At 39.8% G+C, this 20,164-nt stretch overlaps 2 protein-coding genes across 2 annotated transcripts; one reads left to right on the top strand and one right to left on the bottom strand.

The window, feature by feature from the left end:
• Positions 1 to 1,900: 1,900 nt before the first annotated feature.
• On the bottom strand, positions 1,901 to 8,365 carry LOC121869548 (zinc finger protein 721-like). Its single transcript, XM_042370931.1, has 3 exons — positions 8,246 to 8,365; positions 7,185 to 7,277; positions 1,901 to 6,521 (listed from the first exon to the last, which is right to left on the bottom strand). Exon 3 carries the CDS (start codon positions 5,910 to 5,912, stop codon positions 2,052 to 2,054), a length of 3,861 nt encoding a protein of 1,286 aa, XP_042226865.1. The 5' UTR covers positions 5,913 to 6,521; positions 7,185 to 7,277; positions 8,246 to 8,365; the 3' UTR covers positions 1,901 to 2,051.
• Positions 8,366 to 8,915: 550 nt separating this feature from the next.
• Positions 8,916 to 19,452, top strand: LOC121869546 (transmembrane protein 135-like). The gene is made up of 11 exons (XM_042370930.1): positions 8,916 to 9,297; positions 9,687 to 9,894; positions 10,523 to 10,653; positions 11,865 to 11,991; positions 12,547 to 12,704; positions 13,085 to 13,184; positions 13,517 to 13,597; positions 13,812 to 13,979; positions 14,124 to 14,264; positions 14,489 to 14,655; positions 15,460 to 19,452. Exons 2-11 carry the CDS (start codon positions 9,754 to 9,756, stop codon positions 15,611 to 15,613), a joined length of 1,368 nt encoding a protein of 455 aa, XP_042226864.1. The 5' UTR covers positions 8,916 to 9,297; positions 9,687 to 9,753; the 3' UTR covers positions 15,614 to 19,452.
• Positions 19,453 to 20,164: the final 712 nt, after the last annotated feature.

Below are 20,164 nucleotides of genomic sequence, written 5' to 3'. Positions count from 1 at the left end.
CATCACCTACCCTGATGTAGGCACTAAGCCGCTGGTGATGTCCTCTCGAGGCTCCTGTTACCCTGGGAACCATCAGGGGAGACCGACCTGGGGGGGCAGAATGTCAGAAACGGATTTATCTGGAAGGGGAGAGATGGTGTGTGTGAGGAGGAGAAGAAGGAGGGAAGCAGGAGAGGTGGATCTGGGAGGAACGAAGGAAAGGAAGGGTGGTGGGAGGAGAGAGGACGGGTCTGGAAGGAGGGAGGGCGAGAAGGATGGGTCTGGGGAGAGGGAGGGAACGAAGGATGGGTCTGAGAAGGAGAGAGGGAAGGAGGAGAGAGAGAACGGGTCTGGGAGGAGAGAAGGGCGGGTCTGGGAGGTAGGGAGGGAAGGAAGGATGGGTCTGGGAAGGAGAGAGAGGACGGGTCTGGAGGGAGAGAAGGGCGGGTCTGAGAGAGAGGACGGGTCTGGGAGAGAGAAGGAGGAGGGAGGAGAGAGAGGACGGGTCTGGGAGGGAGGGAGGGAGAGAAGGACGGGTCTGGGAGGGAGGGAGAGAGAGGACGGGTCTGGGAGGAGGGAGAGAAGGACGGGTCTGGGAGGGAGGGAGAGAGAGGACGGGTCTGGGAGGGAGGGAGGGAGGGAGAGAAGGACGGGTCTGGGAGGGAGGAGAGAGGACGGGTCTGGGAGGAAGCAAATACAGTGTGTCACAAACAGCTGTTGGTCGTTCATCACAGACATCTCCACTGCCCTCACACACGCACACACACACACACACACACGCACACGCACACACTCTAGTTTGTGGTTTATACTTTGAAAGTTTATGTAAGTGATAATGGTAAGATTTTAAGGCAAACTTTGAGCTTACTTAAGGAACTTTGAGATAAACTTTGAACTTGAACAAGGAACCTGAATGTAAACGTTGAGCGTAAATATTAACCTTGAACTTAAAAAAAAGATATAACTTTTGATATTTTTTGGGCACCCCTTCCCCCCCCCCACCCCTACATTCTTGTGTAGGGTGAAGCGCAGAAGCGTTTACAGCGCCCAACAGGGAAGCATGCTAAGTTCATGCTTGCCTCTATGTCTCATGACTCCCAAGAGGTTGACCTTTATGTGGGTGCCATATTGAGTGTCAGTGGTTGTGTATCTTCGTCTATTTTTACTTTTATCCTCCTCGCCACTGATCGGCCCGTTAGCCACTTGGGTGGTCGATTACATCTCGTTTACACACTGTTGGCAAATACTGACTCGACAACCCCTGCCCTCATCTTAACGAGTATCCCAGTTCAACAAACCTCAAAATCACTCCCACGAGCCAATAACATCCATATATTACTAAAAACCATAAAACCCAAAGTCATTTACCATCACAACCAACACTCGACCTTACTGACTTAAGATCATTAGGTCCATGTGAGATTTAGGGTAGTTCCCGTAATGGTAATCTAATTCTCGTTTTCTCTCAGGTTTGTTTTAGTTCAGGGGGGAACTTATGTGTTTTTCATTGGGACGATATTTTAGGCTGGGTTTCTCAGACGTTTTCACGATTTTCTCTCGTATAAGATGGATAGATAGCCAGATACAGATAGATAGATAGATAGCCTGACACAGATAGATAGATAGTCAGACACAGACAGATAGATAGTTAGGCAGACACAGATAGATAGGTACACAGAGATAGCCAGACACAGATAGATAGATACCTAGACATAGATAGATAGATACCTAGACATAGATAGACAGATAGCCAGACATAGATAGACGGATGGATAGATACAAATACTGAACATATAGACACAGACAGACAGACAAACATTACCTCCAATAAGACATGATCTCGATTAACCTGTCTCATTCTCCTTTTACCAACACCTTTTTTAAACATTTTTATAAGTAATTTTTTAATAATACTATACTATAATTCTTTCTTTTCTTTATTGATACAACACAGTTTTTCCTTTATACAAAAACATATTATTATTATTATTAACTAAAAAAAAGAACATTGTAACTTAATATAAAGGATATGGTTATTTAGTACAAGAGTTTCATGGTCTGGAAAAATGGCTTCATAAAATTTGTTGTCTTGGCGTCTTTAAATGTCTCTGGACGTGCATTTTACAAGTACCAGATCGAGCGAAAGTCATCGGACAAAAGCGACACTTGAAAGGCTTCTCGCCCGTGTGTAGTCTCCTGTGTTCCGTCAGGTGGTGTCGGGCGGTGAATCTACGGTCGCAGTGATCGCATTTGTAGGGTCTCTCGCCGGTGTGTGTCCTGCGGTGGTCGTCCAAGTCGCCCTTGGCCACGAAAGCTTTTGGACAGAGGTCGCACTTGTGTGCCCTGTTGCCCGCATGTCTCTTGAGGTGTACGTGTCTGCTGGCCTCGTACCGGAAAGTCTTCCCGCAGATGCTGCATGGAAACGGCCGTTCTTGGGTGTGGAGGCGTTTGTGGGCAATTAAGGTGTATTTATTAGTGAAGTATTTCCCGCAGTAGTCGCACAGGAATGGACGTTCACCCGTGTGTATCCTCATGTGGATCACCATGTTGCTCTTCTTGGAAAACGTCTTCCCACACTCTGTACAAGAAAATGGCTTCTCTCCCGTGTGGCTTCTCTCGTGGGCGTGTAGAGTGCTGAGATACTTGAACGACTTGGGACAGTGTGTACACCCGTGTGGTCCCTGTAATTTTCTTCTGCGTTTCTGAAAGTCTCGAGGAGGCGTTTTAACGTGTCCTCCCGTCGCGGCTTCCAATGACTCGAACATCTGAAACTCCCCCGAGATCACTTTCTCTGTCTGTAATTTATCCGACATATCTTTAACACCATCGTCTCCTATTACTTCACTTAAATGTGTTTCATCTCTATCTTCCTTAACCTCTGCAGTGTTAGTTCGATCTTCAGTTTCAATATGGGATTTTTGTTCCGTTTCTTGAGGCTCAGGATCAATGAGCTCCTCTTTAGATTCCTCCTTGGTGATTTCCAAAAAAGAATTCATGTTTTCTAAGTTGACTGTCTCGCCTGTTCTCAAGTCGGGGATATTTTCACACACAGTCGCACTGTTTGCTTCATCGGTCTGGGTATCGTCCCTACCCGACCTCACTGCTGCTTCACACGCCTCAACGTGATGGTCGTGTACTGTTCTGCGTCTGAATGTTCTTTGACACTTTGCACACACATACGGTCGCTCGCCGGTATGTATTCTTCTGTGAACTTTATGGTGTGTGGCAGAGATGAATATTTTATTGCAATCTGTGCATTTATATGGCCTCTTGCCAGTGTGTTTTCTATAGTGGACTTTAAGTATGAACTCCTTGTGGAATATTTCCCCACATTTATCACACTTGTGGTTTAATCCAGAGTCAGGTTTGTTCTTCGTTCTTCCGGGAACGGCTGGTGTCATGTGGCTGTTCTGGGCGACAACGGGAACACTGCCACCACTACCATGAGCTCGTCCACACTGATGCTTAGCTAAAAATATCTCCTGTTGGAAAGCCTGATGACAGTTCTTACATGTATAGTGATATTTATTTGAATGTAATTTGACATGATTTCTAAGTTCACTCCTAAATGAAAAAGAACAACTACACTGATCACACTTGTATGGCAGATCTTCCCCAGTGGTCGGGGTTATGGGTATATATTTATTAATTAACTCAGATTCGTCCTCATTTGTTTCCATCATCGGCTTCTCCTCTCTCACTTCATGCCTGGCTTCGTGTGCCTCGAGAAGAGCCACGTACCTGTACGACAGGTCGCAGTACCGACATTTCCTGAGGGGTAGTCTACGTCTCTTGGAGTATTTAATCTTTGTCTTGGTCGATGGAACGGTTTCAGATTCCTCCAGCTGAGCGAGTATTAGACTGGTATCCGACTGCTTATCCACTTCACCAGGGTTTAGGTCACAGCCGGCGGATATATCCCGGTTTAACAACAGACTTTTAATTTTGTTATCCGTGAGTACATCTTCCTCGTTCTTGACGGACGTTTGATTAAAACTCGTGCCGTCGATCTTGTCGCGGTAATCCGTATCGACACATTCTCCCTTCACGTCGGAGGAAATAGCAACACTCTCTCGTCTCTCTGACTTAAGCCAACACGACTGCGGATCATTTACTTGTGTATTTGACGCTTTGATACCGCTAGTGCGACCAACTTTGAGTTCTGTATCCGTTATAACACTCTGGGGAATCGTCCACTCTCTACACAGGCCAGAATCTATTGACATTTGACCGAGAACTATAGGTTGAGGTGCATCGTTCTCGTTAGACGTATCATAATCGGTTATGTAAATCACGGGTAAATTATCATCATTCTCTCGGTTATTACTGACTGGAGTTAGATCCGTGAACTGGAATGTCCCATTCCCCTTAAGGTTGTCCACAAATACAAATTCCTGACCTTGTAAAATACCGCTGGCTTCCTCCACAGCCTCGATCTTAACGGTACTAGTTTTAGCTGATGCTCTGTTTTCTCTGCGAACTTTGTTGATTTGGTGGACACAGTTGGTCCCATCTCCGACGCCCGTTATTGTCACGACCACAAGAGGCTCTCCATCAATAGGCGGTTTGGTGTACAATGTTAGACTTTCTTTACGAGTTTCGTGTATTGTACTACTCCCCTCTTCACTCGCAAATATCTCGTCCTTAATATAGTGACAGACCTTCGGGATGAATTGGTGTTGGTGGTCGGGTGAGATGTGGGGGTCTTTGGGCGTGATGCGAGCCTGTAGCTTTGCGTGGTACATCGCCGAGTCTAAATTTAAATCGAATCCTGCTCGTATGTGGGACTTGAGGTGTTTCTTCAGGCTGATGGACCTCGAAAAACACGCCTCACAGAACTCGCACTCGAAGGGTCGTTCTCCCGTGTGGATTCTCAAGTGTTCGGTGAGATGACTCTTCACCATGAACGAGGCAGTACAGTGGTTGCAGCTATAGGGCCGTTGTCCCGTGTGTGTGCGCATGTGGACGAACAGCGACGCACGGTACCGGTAAGACTTCCCACACATGTTACACTTGAACTTTGTCTCCCCGGTGTGTATGGTGCGGTGACTCTCAAGCACCGACAGCGTCTTAAAAACCTTCCCACAATTTTCACACATGAACGGTCTCTTGTCTGAATGTATTTCCATGTGTATCTTAACACTGACGGAGGATTTAAACCTTTTATGGCATATCTTGCACTCGTGTGGACGATCAGAGCTGTGTTTTCTCTTGTGTACGGCAAGATTAAACTTCCTGTAGAATTGTTTGTCACATTGGTCACACCTGTGTGGTCTTAAGCCTTTATGGAGGTTCCTCACGTGGTCATTCCTCGCCCCGATGGTCTTGAACAATTTCCTGCAATGGTGACAGCAGTACCGCTTCCCCTCAGACTTCCCGTCGTATGTCTTGTTCTGCCTCGTGCCATAATACGTGCACCGATGCCTCTTGTTGGTGTGTATTCTCGTGGTATTTTTTACCGCACAACCTACTTCTCTGTGGTCCAACCAATCGTCTTCAATGTCGAAACTTTGGCTGCAGTCGTCACAAAAGTACGGCGGACCTTCCTTGTGCTTCCTGTTGTGGGCGACCAGGAGGGTGTAGCGACTGAAACTAACATTGCATTCGTCACACCTATACGACCTGCTCGTGGGCTCCCTGAAGCTGCGTGGATTGGGCTCCCCGAAGCTGCCTGGTTTGGGCTCTATAACTTGTTCCACAAAACCACCGTCTATTGGCACAGAGGTCGAGTCGGGATTACCAATAACATTCACGGACTCCGACTGTTCCTGTAACTCATCAGAACAGTTGAGTGAAGGCTGTCCCTCCACGTCCAGTGTTTTTTCTGCCTTAATTACAGGATCAGTCTTACCACACTCAGAGTTATCCTCCATCTTAGGAAGTAAATCACATGTCTCCTCATCAGTCTCACTGAGGCAAAGTCTACTGAACATACTGGTAATTTTTGTTAATATTTTGCTTCAAATTAAGTGATATGACGTCTGTATTTGTGTTCTGAATTCACTCCTGTAGTTATTAAATACAAGTCAATAATATCTCCAGTTCACCCCTTCACTACGAGGATGCCACTTTGAATATTCTGTTTTTGGTTAATGTCAGACAATTTTATTCACCACAGAGGGGACCATATACTGTATATAATATGTTACTATGGTAAACCAATTACAGTATATCAAATTCCTGTAAAAATGGCAATTGTTATAAGAAAATTTTCAGTTCATGTTTCCAGAATAAAATACAGATGCAAATATTGTCACTACAACAGTAAATATTAAGAGTCCTTCACCAAATTTATCTTCCACTATGGTTACACTGTTTACGCTGCTATCTTAATATTAGTCACATTGTCCTGACAGCTGTTTGTGGTGAGGCGTCCACAATATGGTTCAGTTTGTCCCATAATCTCATATCTTGTCCAGCCTAACAAAAATACGAGTTAGAGAGACACTTGTTAATATAATTCCCTTCCATCAGCCATCCTTGTAGTGGTGGTCTTCAACATCATTTAGTGCAGGAAGGGAACACTGTATCAATCATCGTACCTGCAATAAGAGAACAAATCTGAGAACATGTGGTAATATTACTCCCAAAGATCAAGTCAAATGAACTCATTCGAAACATAACATTCAATTAATTATCTTTAGTTAGATGTTTAATCCTTAATTGCCAGATGAGGATTCAGTACTCTGCCCCATATAAATGCAAGGAACATAAAACTCCCACAGGTGATGACACTAATCATCAGCACTGTACAGTACATTTCACGCTCCTTGCGTTCCAGAGTAGGGAATCCTTAGCCACTGATTAAGGATTAAGTTATGCAAAATACAGCTCAATACTGACATAAGTTCAACAAGTCAATGCTTAATGACAACAAAATATAATAAATTAGCATGAAAAGTGAGAATGATTGGGATCATCTGAAGTTTAGGCATTCCTACTTATTTCTCCTGATGATAATGTACCTTAACACTAACCTAACCTACAGTAATCTAATTTAACTCCAACCTAATCATCTACTCTTACCTAACTTTACTTAAACTAACCTAACCCCACCAAAATGTAGTAAGGTATAGTATTTAATCAAGTGTTTTCATTATCACTAACTACCAAACACACAAGAGCCAATTCCAAGCAAAGACACGAACCTCATAGAACGCGAGGCAGTTTTCCCGAGTCTCTACCTGCCGACGTATATCACTTACCATAAAAATACACAAGGGAATGATGCACTCTGGTTGAAACGGGAGAATTAATGTGGCGTGAGTAAGGGTCATCGAGGCTTTAGAAGAGCCAATCTGAAATGAAGAAGTAATGATAATTTTGTGTCGGATAAATATTTTTTTTTCGTTTTTCCTATTTTGAACTATTTCCTAGTATATATTTCCTATCAAACTGACTTAATATAAACTAATATAAATCTAATCTAAACTAAACTAACCAAACCTAATCTAATATAACTTGGAAGTATTTATGTGTGTGTGTGAAAAGGACACTGGGAATGGTTCATGTTTATCACCAAACAAGAAATTGGCAAATCAGTGTCGTCTTTTTTTATTGGATAACGGTAATGCCAGATGATTTTAGTCAGCACAGGGAGAGATCCCTCGTGTGAATGTCCCCAAAACGTTGCCGCTAATTAAAACAGGTGATGAACTTAAGCGTTGTTATTTACAGAATAAAATACAAAACGTAAAATTCCTTCGCCTGATTTGGAGTATTCTTAAAGTAAAAAATAAGTTTTCAGCTTTAGTGATTCTTCGTTGGGTAGTTGGTTAACTTAGGCATCTCTCATTGACTTTTACTGTAACTTATTTTGATGCACAGACTAAAAATAAAATAGAGAAGAAAACTTAAAATTAACTTAGGAAATAATAAGTAGATAATGGCTTCACCGCTTCAATAAATTCATAAAAGCCATCATTAAAATCAGTCTAAATACTGAATGACATACAAATAATATAATAATTAATGGTTATTACATATATTACTAAAATCAAATGTAGTTCAGTATTTATCAGTTGTGTTGAAGATGAAAGCCTACACACTTACACTTATCCCAACATTAACCATTTAATAGCCCAAATACCCCTCAATCTAATATAATATTCATTGATATAAATAAAACAAAACATATCCTCTATAATAGCAAACGAGTCAATAATTATCTATACCCACAAACACTTACAATAAAGCATAAAATCCACTATTAAATCACAAATATAATCAATAGATGAATAATAAATAACATCCAACCTTCAATTACCTTCACAATGTCTTCTAATATCTTCTTTTTCTTATATTAAATGGAGAAAAATCACATTTATTTTCCCCCATAAGAAGAATATTAACCTTCATCCTGTGCTTTGTTTATGGTCGGTTATTATACGAGTCTTCTGGCATTGTTTGAATCCAAGTTTCGAACCCGTGTGAACTCTAATACCCGAATCCCTTTTGTATATTAATCCTTTTGTTAAACCTAATGTCTATAAATCCCATTACTGAAAGTTAATGTGTATTAATATCACTAATAAACCTGTATGAATTTTATTATTGAACCCTATTGTTTGAATCTTGCTCTTGAACCCCACTGTATGAACCTTACTACTGAATCCTTATGAATCATATGACCCATAACTTCTCTGTACACTTACAACAATAAACATTAAATAATTATTGTTTATTTGGTAATTATTCTCTAAATTATACATAGTTGTTGTAGTAATTATTAGTTATTTACAAACATTAACCCCTGATGAACTAATTCCAACACATTGCTTTCATAAGAACTTTATTTACTTTTAACAATAAATAATATAATAATAATATAATTCATAGTTTAATAAATTAGTTATATTTTAAATAATATATAATTGTTATAATAATTAGAAGTTATTTATAAAAACAAAATATACATAAAATAAAGACGTTGAGAACTCATTGGTCCCGTGATCACAATGTTTACCTCAAAGGCTGACCCATATTTTAGTGAATTTAACCCAATTTAAAACTTAAATATCAACTACAACATCATACATCATAATATAGATTAATTACCTGAACATAATTATACAAAATAACTTAATGAACGTACTTAAAAAGATCCATAATTGTGATAAATAAATATACAAATAATTACTCAGGTGATGACAGGTGGTAATTGAATCAGCAGGTGTTCTATCTACCTGTGTTGGTATATTAATCTTATCCCCCTGACATCTTTGAAGGGTTTATTATCTCCAGGGTACAGATCAGAAGGTCTTATGGTAGGTGGGGCCTCTGGCTGCGGTGTGTGGTGGCTGTGGCGTTTCTTTAGGGGTGAGTTGAATACTTAATTTATATATACATGTTTATATTAGTTATGTCATCCGAGATAAGTGTTTGTATATGTATTTTAGTGTAAATATGTATTAATTAAATTTATATCTATTATTTCAGATGTAGGAGAACCTAATTATAAATATCCTTAGAATGTTAAGTAATATTCTAGATGGTTGACTCTTGATAAGGAACTACATAGGAGAAATATCTGTAGAGGAATATTTGTTTGTAATACCTCGAATATCTGTTAAATGTTGGAGGAATAGCCATAGAATCTACCTCTAATATTTACTTAGACGCTGGGGTTACGATTTTGACAATTGAATCATCGTTAGGGATCAGTATACCATTAATTCTTCTTACTATAACCATTTTCATCATTTCAGGTGGTGTTAGAATTTGCACCAGCGATTACGACTGATACTAATGAGCTAACGAGACCGAGCGGCAAATATGGCGAACCTCAGCAAGATACTGCCTTACACGTGCTATGAGGTGGGACACTGCTGGGAACAATCGTGCTCCTACTGCTCGTTTCAGATATGTATAATTGGGTTTATCGAGAGCTGCAAGATATACGGATTGGTGTATCTGGTGAGTTGATTTTTATTCTGTATTTCGTTCTTATATGCCGTCGTTTTTATATATTCGAGAACCCTAAAAGATCACTATATATTTTAGGACTATAAATAATAATAAAAATACCTTTGAAATTTACTCAATGAAATATTTTCCTCCATAACTTCTTTATGTACTTTGTAATTATGTAGGTACTCAATACACTTAGTACTCAGTTACTATGGTGATTTGTGCCTTACGTACCACTAGTTAATTACATCTAATAACACTAAATTAATTATGATAATATTTAGTTAATGGTAGTGTTATGTTAGTTTTAGTTCACAATGTTATGTTAGTTTAGTTCACAATGTTATGTTAGTTTTGGTTCAACCATTTACCAAGTCACAGATTTCTTTTATTTCTTCTGAGTTATATCTGTGTTTAAGATGCAGTTAGAATATCGAAAATCCATTCAAGTTTTTCTGCATGTTGATTGATCAGTATTTGGTGCATTAGCTGATGTCTCTACACCTGAACCATACCTGAACCACACCTGTACCACACCTCTACTTCTACTGTACCTCCCCTTGTTATTTCGGATAACATCTCCTCTATAAAACATTAAGACACATATTATCCCTGTGTTTGTTTTCTCCTCAAGCTCACCGGGTTAATAAAGTCTCGGAAAATGAGTTTTGAGTACGGACGGAAGCTGTTAAAAGATTACATGACGTCTGTGTGCTTCTTGACAGTCAACGCCTTCGGGTATATTGGGTCCTTCTGCGTGCTCAGGTGAGTAAACCTAACCTAACCTGACCTAGAACTGTAAACTCCTTGTATAGGCTCCTCTCTCTGCTGAATAAAACCATCTGCTGTTAGCCAAATAAGATGTTAAAAGTGGCGTCCCTGAAGTGAAGGGATTAACGTTAAATTATTGTCTATGTACTTTAAATTTAGCAGAATCTTGAGTGTGTACAGGTGTTTAGGTCCTTTGTTTATACAGGTGTTCAGGTCCTGGTTTATACAGGTGTTCAGGTCCTGGTTTAAGATACCCGTAGCATCTGTGACGGTAATTGATATCTGTTGTTGGTATTTTGGAGTTAAGACAGTCACCCATCCTATTGCTAGACTAATTCATACAAACTCAGTCCCTTATTGAGAGGATTTCGTTAATGAGAGAGTATATAGTACCTAGTTAATAGTGGACAGTGTTCCCATTACCAGATCTTACCGGATGAGTCCACTAATTATCCCGGACAAAAAGATGTCCCTTATTGGCAGTACAGAATCCCTTATTGAGAGGGTTTGATGTACTTTACTCCTTCACTATGGGTACACCACCATTATATATTTTGTTTGGCCAATAGTAGATGATTGAGCCAAGAGGATACCCCATACACAAGGAGTTAATGGACTATTTACACTATCACCTTCACTACAGGGATGCCACTTTTAATATTTTATCCTGTTAATCTTTCATACAGATCTCATGAAGTTTAGGCACCCCAGGTTATTTCACCTGATGATCATACACCATAATGCTGACTAGGGAGAGGGAGGGGGAAGTGTTAGGTTAGGTTAGATTAGTTTATGTTTGGTTAAGGTAGCATTAGTGTGTATCATCCTCAGATAAAATAAGTGAAGTGTTCCTAAACTTCATGAGATGTTTCCAATGTATCAGGCAGTTGTGGAAGATTATTGTGCACAGTGTTTAGAAATCTGTGTTGTTGTATATCTTGTATGGTATATATACAATAAATCCTCCATAGTATTTACATATTGGGGAATACTATACTGTAAAAACACCCACTAATCACTGCACTGTAAACAAATTTTATATATGGTATCTCTACTTAATGGACTACATGGAGAGGACGTCTGTTATATCAAGGGTTTATTAGATGTGAAACCACCAATTAATGGATTATATATAGAGGCCATTATATGTATACTTTATATAATCGTACTTGATATATAACTCGAGAAATGTCACTTTTCCTCAGGCGCATTTTCCGACACATCAACTTCCTGACTGCTTCGTTCCTGCCGGGGTTCATTGCGAGTCTAATGGCCATAAACGTTGAACGACCCGAACGCAGACAACTACTGGCCATCTACGTCACAAATGTGGTTGAGTATTATTCATATTTTTCTATTATTTTATTGTTCATTAGAGTATTTGATTGATATTAATGTTATTCTATGATACTTCAGATCTTTCAGCTTTCAGTTCATTAAGTCATATATATAGGAATTAATGTACTTATACCCAACACAGTGGCTAGTGCATTATGTGAGATGTGGCAACTCTGTGGAATACTTATCTATCATCCTTAGTCATTCTGGGAGTTTTAATACAATGCCACCAAACACACAATTGCCACATTTCACTGAACGCACCAGCCTCTGTACCAGATGTGAATTCAGGCGACTGTATCTTTGACAGAATTGAATCTGTGCTTCTATAATTCTGGTTCATTAGTTGTTATACAGTAAGTGATGCTGAACTAAAGGACTATAGCATTGGACCATCAAGCACCCTGGATAGAGCGACCTGTGCCATGCGACGTTCTTTTCAGGAATCTTACAAGTTGTTCAAGTCTTCCCCACAAAAATACAATGTATATTTCAGGCATTTTTTTTATTAGATATAAGAGTAATTTATTAAGGCTCTTTGGTTTACAGGCATCAGAGTGTTTGTGGAACCTGGCAGTGGGTCATGGCTATGTGAGACGCATCCCACGAGGTGAGATACTAATATTCGCCGGAACCATGGCAGTTTTAGGGTACAAATACCGCTCCTCTTCGAAGCCTTTCAGCAGATTAATCAATTCCATTCTTCAGTAAGTGGTGATACAAAGTTGTTTTAGTATTATATCAATTTCTCGACACAGTTGGGTAGGATTTATGGAACTATTAAACAGCGGCCATCATGAGTGGAGGCTTTGTCTTCCTTTGCATTCTATTTTTATGTATATAAAGGAGGGAGAATGGGGGAATACTTATCCTATAGACGGGTTTAAAGGGTATTTGAACCTCTCTCTTAATGGTCTTTAACCTAACCAAATAATTTACTCTGGGCCCTATTAGGATTGGATCTTGTATATTTGTACAGTTAGATCAGATATTGTATGAGTGTGTCATGATGGTGGCTGACCTATCAGACACACTCACACCATAGCCAAACAACACCAAGAAAGTAATTTTGTCTTAATATTTACAGGAAGATTATTGGTCCTGAGGAATCTGGAGCAATGATCTCACAACGACAAGCGACTAAACCCGACGCTTCCACACAACTCACACCAAAGCAACAATCGTGGGTTGGTTACCTTGTCAGTCTCTGTTACACATAGAAGACCTGTGTTAGGAAGTTACTGAAGGATTAAACAAACTGAAGAGATTATATGGATCACTGGAAATTTTCTCTCTCTCTCTCTCTCTCTACAATATTTAGTTGAACATTTCCTGAAGAATTAGTTAAAAAACAATCCATATAAATTCACACTCATTTCCATTTAGTTTTGTGTTACTTACAATCTTTGACACACCTGAAAGTCAACCCTTGATTGATATAGTTATTATACATCTAGCATCATAACAGTTCATCTGCATTAACGGATATGCAGGTACAATTTATTTTTCCTCCCGTCAGGTACGTCGTCTCCTGTCGGTGTTTACAAGTCGTCACTCCATGTGCCCTCATAAAGGTGGCTGTGTGCCTCACTTTCTCTGGGTCAGTTAGACACTTTGTCGGTTCTCATGTTTTTTTGTTTGTTTTTTTAATATTAGTATATCATAAGGTTTGTGTGTGTGTGTGTTTCAGCAGGGTATTGGTGGTAGCATAAGGGTGTTTTAGTGAATGGATGATATAAGCTCAGATGACTAATTAATCTTCAGGTTAACCCAAATATTTGTTAGAATTAATGATTTTCTTCTCTTTCTGTCAGACGGGCGTACGAGGCTTCAGTCAGGGGTTCATCATCCAGTTGGCCATCAAGCTCTTACCTTCCCTGCCACAGTTAGTCAGATCCCCCCGGAAGCTTTACAACTTACTGCTGAATAGAAACAACATCAAAGCTGGAATCTTCCTCGCTTGGTTAGCATCTGTGTTTAAGGTAGGTATTGATATTGTTGACTGTAAAAAAAAAAAAAAAATACCAAATATTATGAATATATATAAAGCGATAGTTATTATTTAAGAGATTCATCAACTTAATAAACTATAACGTGTTCTGAGACCGGCGTGTTTGTGGGTCCAGGGAACGTGTTGTGCCGGGCGGTGGTGGCACGGGAGAGACGAGCCATCACATGGAGCCGTGGCTGGTGTCCTCTCGGCTCTCTCAATGTACTTCTACTCTGCTCCGTCTCTAGCACTCTACGTTATGTGGAAAGTCGTCGAGGTAAAATTTGGTCGTCATTGTAGAAGCCATTTTATTTAAGAATGCGGTGAAACCTCCATATAACGAACTTTAAATTCCCAGACCAAACTTTCGCATATAGTTCGTTAAATAGGGGTTTGTTTCGCTATACAAATATTAACACTATATTAAGACTTTTCATTATATAGAACAGTACATTATACATTCACAATCGCTCTGTATTACACGTGACAATCTCCTTCCAGAGTGCGTACGAGAAAGGCTGCGATGACGGATACTTGCCTCGCATCCCGGGCTCGGTAGAACTCCTGTACGCTGTCTCCGTGGGCTTCCTCTTCCACTTGGGGGTGATGGAGAAGCACTACATGAAGCTGTCCTATTGGAGGTTCTTGAAGCGGCTCACTTGGGGCAGGTAACTTCACCATAACTCTCCCTGTTGTTGGTTTGGCTGACAGCACCCGGGCATATTGGTGTTGTCTATTATTGGAATTCTTTTGTAACTGGTTGGTGTAGGAGGTGGCCATCAACAGTGGGAGTCAGCTGTAGGGATGGCAGCCATCAACAGTGGGAGTCAGCTGTAGGGATGGCAGCCATCAACAGTGGGAGTCAGCTGTAGGGATGGCAGCCATCAACAGTGGGAGTCAGCTGTAGGGATGGCAGCCATCAACAGTGGTAGTCAGCTGTAGGGATGGCAGCCATCAACAGTGGGAGTCAGCTGTAGGGATGGCAGCCATCAACAGTGGGAGTCAGCTGTAGGGATGGCAGCCATCACAGTGGGAGTCAGCTGTAGGGATGGCAGCCATCAACAGTGGAGTCAGCTGTAGGGATGGCAGCCATCAACAGTGGGAGTCAGCTGTAGGGATGGCAGCCATCAACAGTGGTAGTCAGCTGTAGGGTTGGCAGCCATCAACAGTGGAAGTCAGCTGTAGGGATGGCAGCCATCAACAGTGGGAGTCAGCTGTAGGGATGGCAGCCATCAACAGTGGAAGTCAGCTGTAGGGATGGCAGCCATCAACAGTGGTAGTCAGCTGTAGGGTTGGCAGCCATCAACAGTGGAAGTCAGCTGTAGGGATGGCAGCCATCAACAGTGGGAGTCAGCTGTAGGGATGGCAGCCATCAACAATAGAAGCTTCATGTCTGTCAAAGAATGATTAAACAGCACATACTGCCCACCTGAGTCATCCCAGTTATTTATATTCCATTCATATATTTCCAGAATGAATACATACAATCGCCATCTCTTAGTTCCTTTTGGCCTGGACAGCGCACGGGACTATTCCGACTTCTGGCCCAGTTACGACCCTGACCACATCGGCGAACACGTCAAACAACTCACCGCCGAATACATGTCAAGAATGGGTCTTCCATGAAACTCTGGAATAAGTAACCTGAAATAAACTGGTGCTACTTTTTCTACACAAGTGAATAATGTGATGCAAACAAACAAGTGATTGTTTTAGTGACAGTTTATGTATAGTATAACAAATTACTGTTTCATAGGATATTTGGGTTGATTATCTTGTTTTGTTTTCTGTCTATTGTGAGTTATTGACATAATTTGTGAGAGTAGATACCAGATAATATTTTTGAACTACGGTACACATGTGAAGAATTGCTATATATATTGCTATCACATGGTCTTTGTTTTATAGTTTATATTATTACATATAAGCCACACATTATATATATAGAAATTTTCCCTAAAAAAAAATATATATATATTGATAACCTTTAAATAATTCAGAACATAATAATTTTCTTGTTATATAAAACTCTATATTTTGTGTGTTGTAAAATGGCCATATGTAACAGCACTTGCACAACACTCACCACCTCCTGTACTGCTGCTTGGTGAACATCTAACGAGCATCTGTTATAACTCTTATTGTGTTTATTTACTATTTACTCTCACTGTAACTACCTATCTGTTCTAAGTGATAAATACAGTTACAGTAGTGTGTATTGTAGCGGTATGTGTTTGTTGTGTAGAGGACCGGTAGAGGGAGTTTGTTTGTGTAGAGGACCGATAGAGGGAGTTTGTTTGGGTAGAGGACCGATAGAGGGAGTTTGTTTGGGTAGAGGACCGATAGAGGGAGTTTGTTTGGGTAGAGGACCGGTAGAGGGAGTTTGTTTGGGTAGACACGTGATGCCGGCGTCTTTCCCATGTAAAGAATATTTTCGAGTCGGAGAAGGTGTCCTGTCGTGTGGGTAATGATAGTAATATACGTAGTATAGTTAGTCTCCGCGTTGTCCAAAGATTAAGGTTATGGGGTAGTATACTGTACTTACAGAGTCCCTTAATTTATGGATAAATTTACGAAGGCTCAATTTACGAGGGATTTATTTACAAGACTGATTTATGAGGGATTTATTTACAAGACTGATTTACGAGGGATTTATTTACAAGACTGATTTATGAGGGATTTATTTACAAGACTGATTTACGAGGGATTTATTTACAAGACTGATTTACGAGGGATTTGTTTACAAGACTGATTTACGAGGGATTTATTTACAAGACTGATTTACGAGAGATTCATTTACAAGACTGATTTACGAGGGATTTATTTACGTATAGTTGTCTAGAATGGAATTTATGTTAATCGAGCGACACCCTTATTCCAATGTTTATTTCCTCGGTCATCTGTGGTGCCTGTGGTCAACCTAACCTAACCTAACTTAACTTAAGCTCGACTGCCAACCTGTATATCAATCCCTTATTGTAATATGCAATAATCTCATATGCAATCTTTCATTACTGACGGTGATGGTGAGAAAATTACAGTGAACCCTCAAAGATCCAGACTTAAGGGGGGAGACCACCTGTTGGGAAAAGCAGATTGTCCGAATCTTCCGGTGACTGTACTAAATGTATAAAATCGGCAAATAATTATATAAAAAACACCAAAAATACATTACATATTATCCAAAATCCGGATTTACCGGATCCGAATCTTGAAGGGTTTATATAAGAAGTTTTAACATAGTATACTACTTTTTGGAACAGCATTGATGAGGGATTATTAAGTGAAGTACAGTCTTGTTACTGCTCATCACCTCTCCTGCCTTTATTACCTAGATTATAATGAGGTCATCTTAGAAGCAGTGTGATTCATTTGTTTTTTTCTGTGTGTGCCTTATTGACCCTGAGTATGTAGTTGTAAATGGTAGTATGTATTAATTATGGTAGTACAGTATGTATTAGTTATGATAGTGTATAGTTGTATGGTAGTATGGAATTATAACAGTACTTAGACAGGAAAAATCATCACTTAGGGAAATAATCTCCTGTACTGCCATTATATAATAGAGTTATGTTGTTTTATGTATTATTATAATGAGTCGCTTATTGAGAACTGACCAAGAATGATTATGATGACTTATTGTTCACTAACTCTTAAATCACAGCCATCATCAGTGGTAGTTAGCTGTAGGGACGGTGGCCATTGTCACTGAAAATTTCATATTTCTTGCATAACATTTCTACACATATAAGGCAGAGTAAGGGATCCTTCGCCACCAGTTCAGGGTTAAAGATAAAGCAGAATTAATCTTAACTTGATGTAAAGTCCAATGTTAGTTGTCAAGTTTAAAAATGGATATGGTTGAAAAATAATGGTTATTTTCTCTAATAATAAATGCCTTTTGCTGGCTAATGTAAGATGGCCAGAGTCAGACAAGTAGACACGCACACACTACACCACGTTCTCACTTCATTCACCGAAATTCATAGATGTGTTTTGCTCAGCTAACAACAACAAGCATCACTTAGTATACCGAACAGTAGACCCTTGCCATTTGCAGGTTTGCGATTCACGATTTCAACGATTTGCGGTAAGCAGATGGTAACTATGGTGGCTAGATTGCAAGCCTTTTCCCACAGCGCAACGAGTCACCCCACAGCGTCCCCTCTCCCTCTGTTCGCACCCAACCATTGCCTGTGACGCACCATCTTGTGTTGTTCTCTCAAAACTTTTAGTGTTTCTATGTGAAATGATCCCTAAAAGACTGCCTAGTGTCAGTGCTAGTGATTCTTGTGGAGTGAAACGTTAAAGGCAGAAGTCAGTGATGACCCTGACAAAGAAAATTGAATTATTGGACAAGTTAAGGGAGGGGATGAGTGCTGCCGTGGCTGGTTGGTTCTTTGGTATAGGTATACAGTAGTGCACTAAGGTTGTATAAGTTGCTATTCACGGTTTTGCCTATTTTGTGCCATTCCTTGGAATCTAACCTCCATGAATAACAAGGGTTTACTGTATACAACCATTCACAACTTTATAAACAACCACGATATCATTTAATTAATATAACTCCTTAACAATTACAGAAACACCAAGAGAGGTTATTTTTATAAAGGGTTTTTCAGTATAATGTCTGTGTAATATTAGAATTGTTCTCACATAATGTACTATTGGGTTAACCTCTCTGAGTATGAACTGATGTGTATGTTGTACAGTATAGTTTGTGGTGGTGTTTTTCAAGTCTCTTTCTCTCTCTTCTCTTATCACTCTATCTCACTCTCCTCTTCTTGTTTCTCTCTATCTATTCTCTTATGTCTCTATCTCTCTCTCTCTCACTCTTCTCTTCTTCGAGGCAACTCAACCAATCATTGAACAGTTGAAAAAAATTTATCACCATCTGCCGTAAATAATCCAGTGTGTCAGGTTACCGGCTCATTCCGATCTTCATTTCCTATCCATGTCATAATATACACTAGGAACGAGACCATTTATAATATATACCTTAATGAACCACCTGGAGAATAGCCCCCCCAATTCCCTTAGATTGTTTAAGGGTGGTTAAACTACAATCTGGTTATGCTAGGCGTCGGATGATCACTTAAGTCGGGGTGAGGTGATCTGCAGAGGTTAATATTGCAAAATGGTCTTCCTTGATAGTGTTGGTTGTACAGTATATCACTTCTCTTCTGTAGTGACTAACTCAGGAATTTGTACTTCATTGTCATAAGAATTTGGGTTTTAGGTCATATTTATACGAACATTCTGTGATAGTCAGCCATTCTATTGATCAGTGTTAGTTAGTTAGTTAGTTGCTATGGCTGTGGTTTCTCAACATACTATGCAGGGTGTGGCATTTGTCGAACACCATACTGTACAGAGGGTGATCATTTTGTTCCATGACTTATGAGGCACCCTGTATAAATATTCATAAACTTGCCAAAAACACTTTTATTAAATGCATAAATTAATATGATTGTTTACTTCCTTGTTTAACATACATTGATTTATTAGGTTCTAGTATATTATGTGTTAAGATTTTGTACATTGAAGAAAGTACAATGTTGTGTGGTGATTATTTTTATACTGTATATTAAAACTGTTTCACCTTTATGCAAGTGTTTGATGGTAGTGGGTAGTTGGTCTTTCTGCTATTGTTATTACTGTGATTGTATGGCATTACAAGACTCTGCCCATTTTAAGCTGTTATTATTATACTGTGTTCTGATTACATTACAGGTGTTGCCCTTTATTTATGATAGGGTTGTGTTCCTGGATACCACCGACGTATATCAAATTAACATAAACCGGCAGCCTTTTACCTTGGGTTTCAGTGGGATACGTTCCTGACCTGTCCAACACAGTAAAGGCTCTCCAACATTAATTAAATAAATGCAAAAAAATTAAGCAACACTCATATCATTAAGCACCAACTACTGTAGTACCACGTTGGAAACACCGCTTCTTGTCCAGTCAGTGAAGTTAGGCAACATTGGGGCTCCTGGGCAGAGTATGCAGTTTGGTTCGGTACAATTGATTTATCGTAATTCGTACCAAAGGAAAAATTTCGTACCTGATTTTGTATCCCCCAAACAAAATGTAGCCCAATTTAAGGTGTAGCAATACAAGAATAATTATACAGTAGTATTAACTTAAGCATTTGTGTGTGCATACGTGCGCTGG

Source organism: Homarus americanus, unplaced genomic scaffold (genome assembly GCF_018991925.1).
Source record: "Homarus americanus isolate GMGI-L3 unplaced genomic scaffold, GMGI_Hamer_2.0 scaffold23578, whole genome shotgun sequence".
In the NCBI taxonomy this organism is placed as follows: Eukaryota; Metazoa; Arthropoda; class Malacostraca; order Decapoda; family Nephropidae; genus Homarus; species Homarus americanus.
Note: the sequence above shows the minus strand (reverse complement) of the source record. Positions and strands in the feature narration are given on the sequence as shown.

Bases quoted from the DNA above. Each gene is read 5' to 3' on its own strand.
- LOC121869548 (XM_042370931.1), bottom strand. From the start codon at position 5,912: ATGTTCAGTAGACTTTGCCTCAGTGAGACTGATGAGGAGACATGTGAT.
- LOC121869546 (XM_042370930.1), top strand. From the start codon at position 9,754: ATGGCGAACCTCAGCAAGATACTGCCTTACACGTGCTATGAGGTGGGA. The intron at 11,992-12,546 runs GTTGAGTATTAT...TTTGGTTTACAG, and splicing joins CCATCTACGTCACAAATGTG to GCATCAGAGTGTTTGTGGAA. The intron at 13,980-14,123 runs GTAGGTATTGAT...TTGTGGGTCCAG, and splicing joins GGTTAGCATCTGTGTTTAAG to GGAACGTGTTGTGCCGGGCG.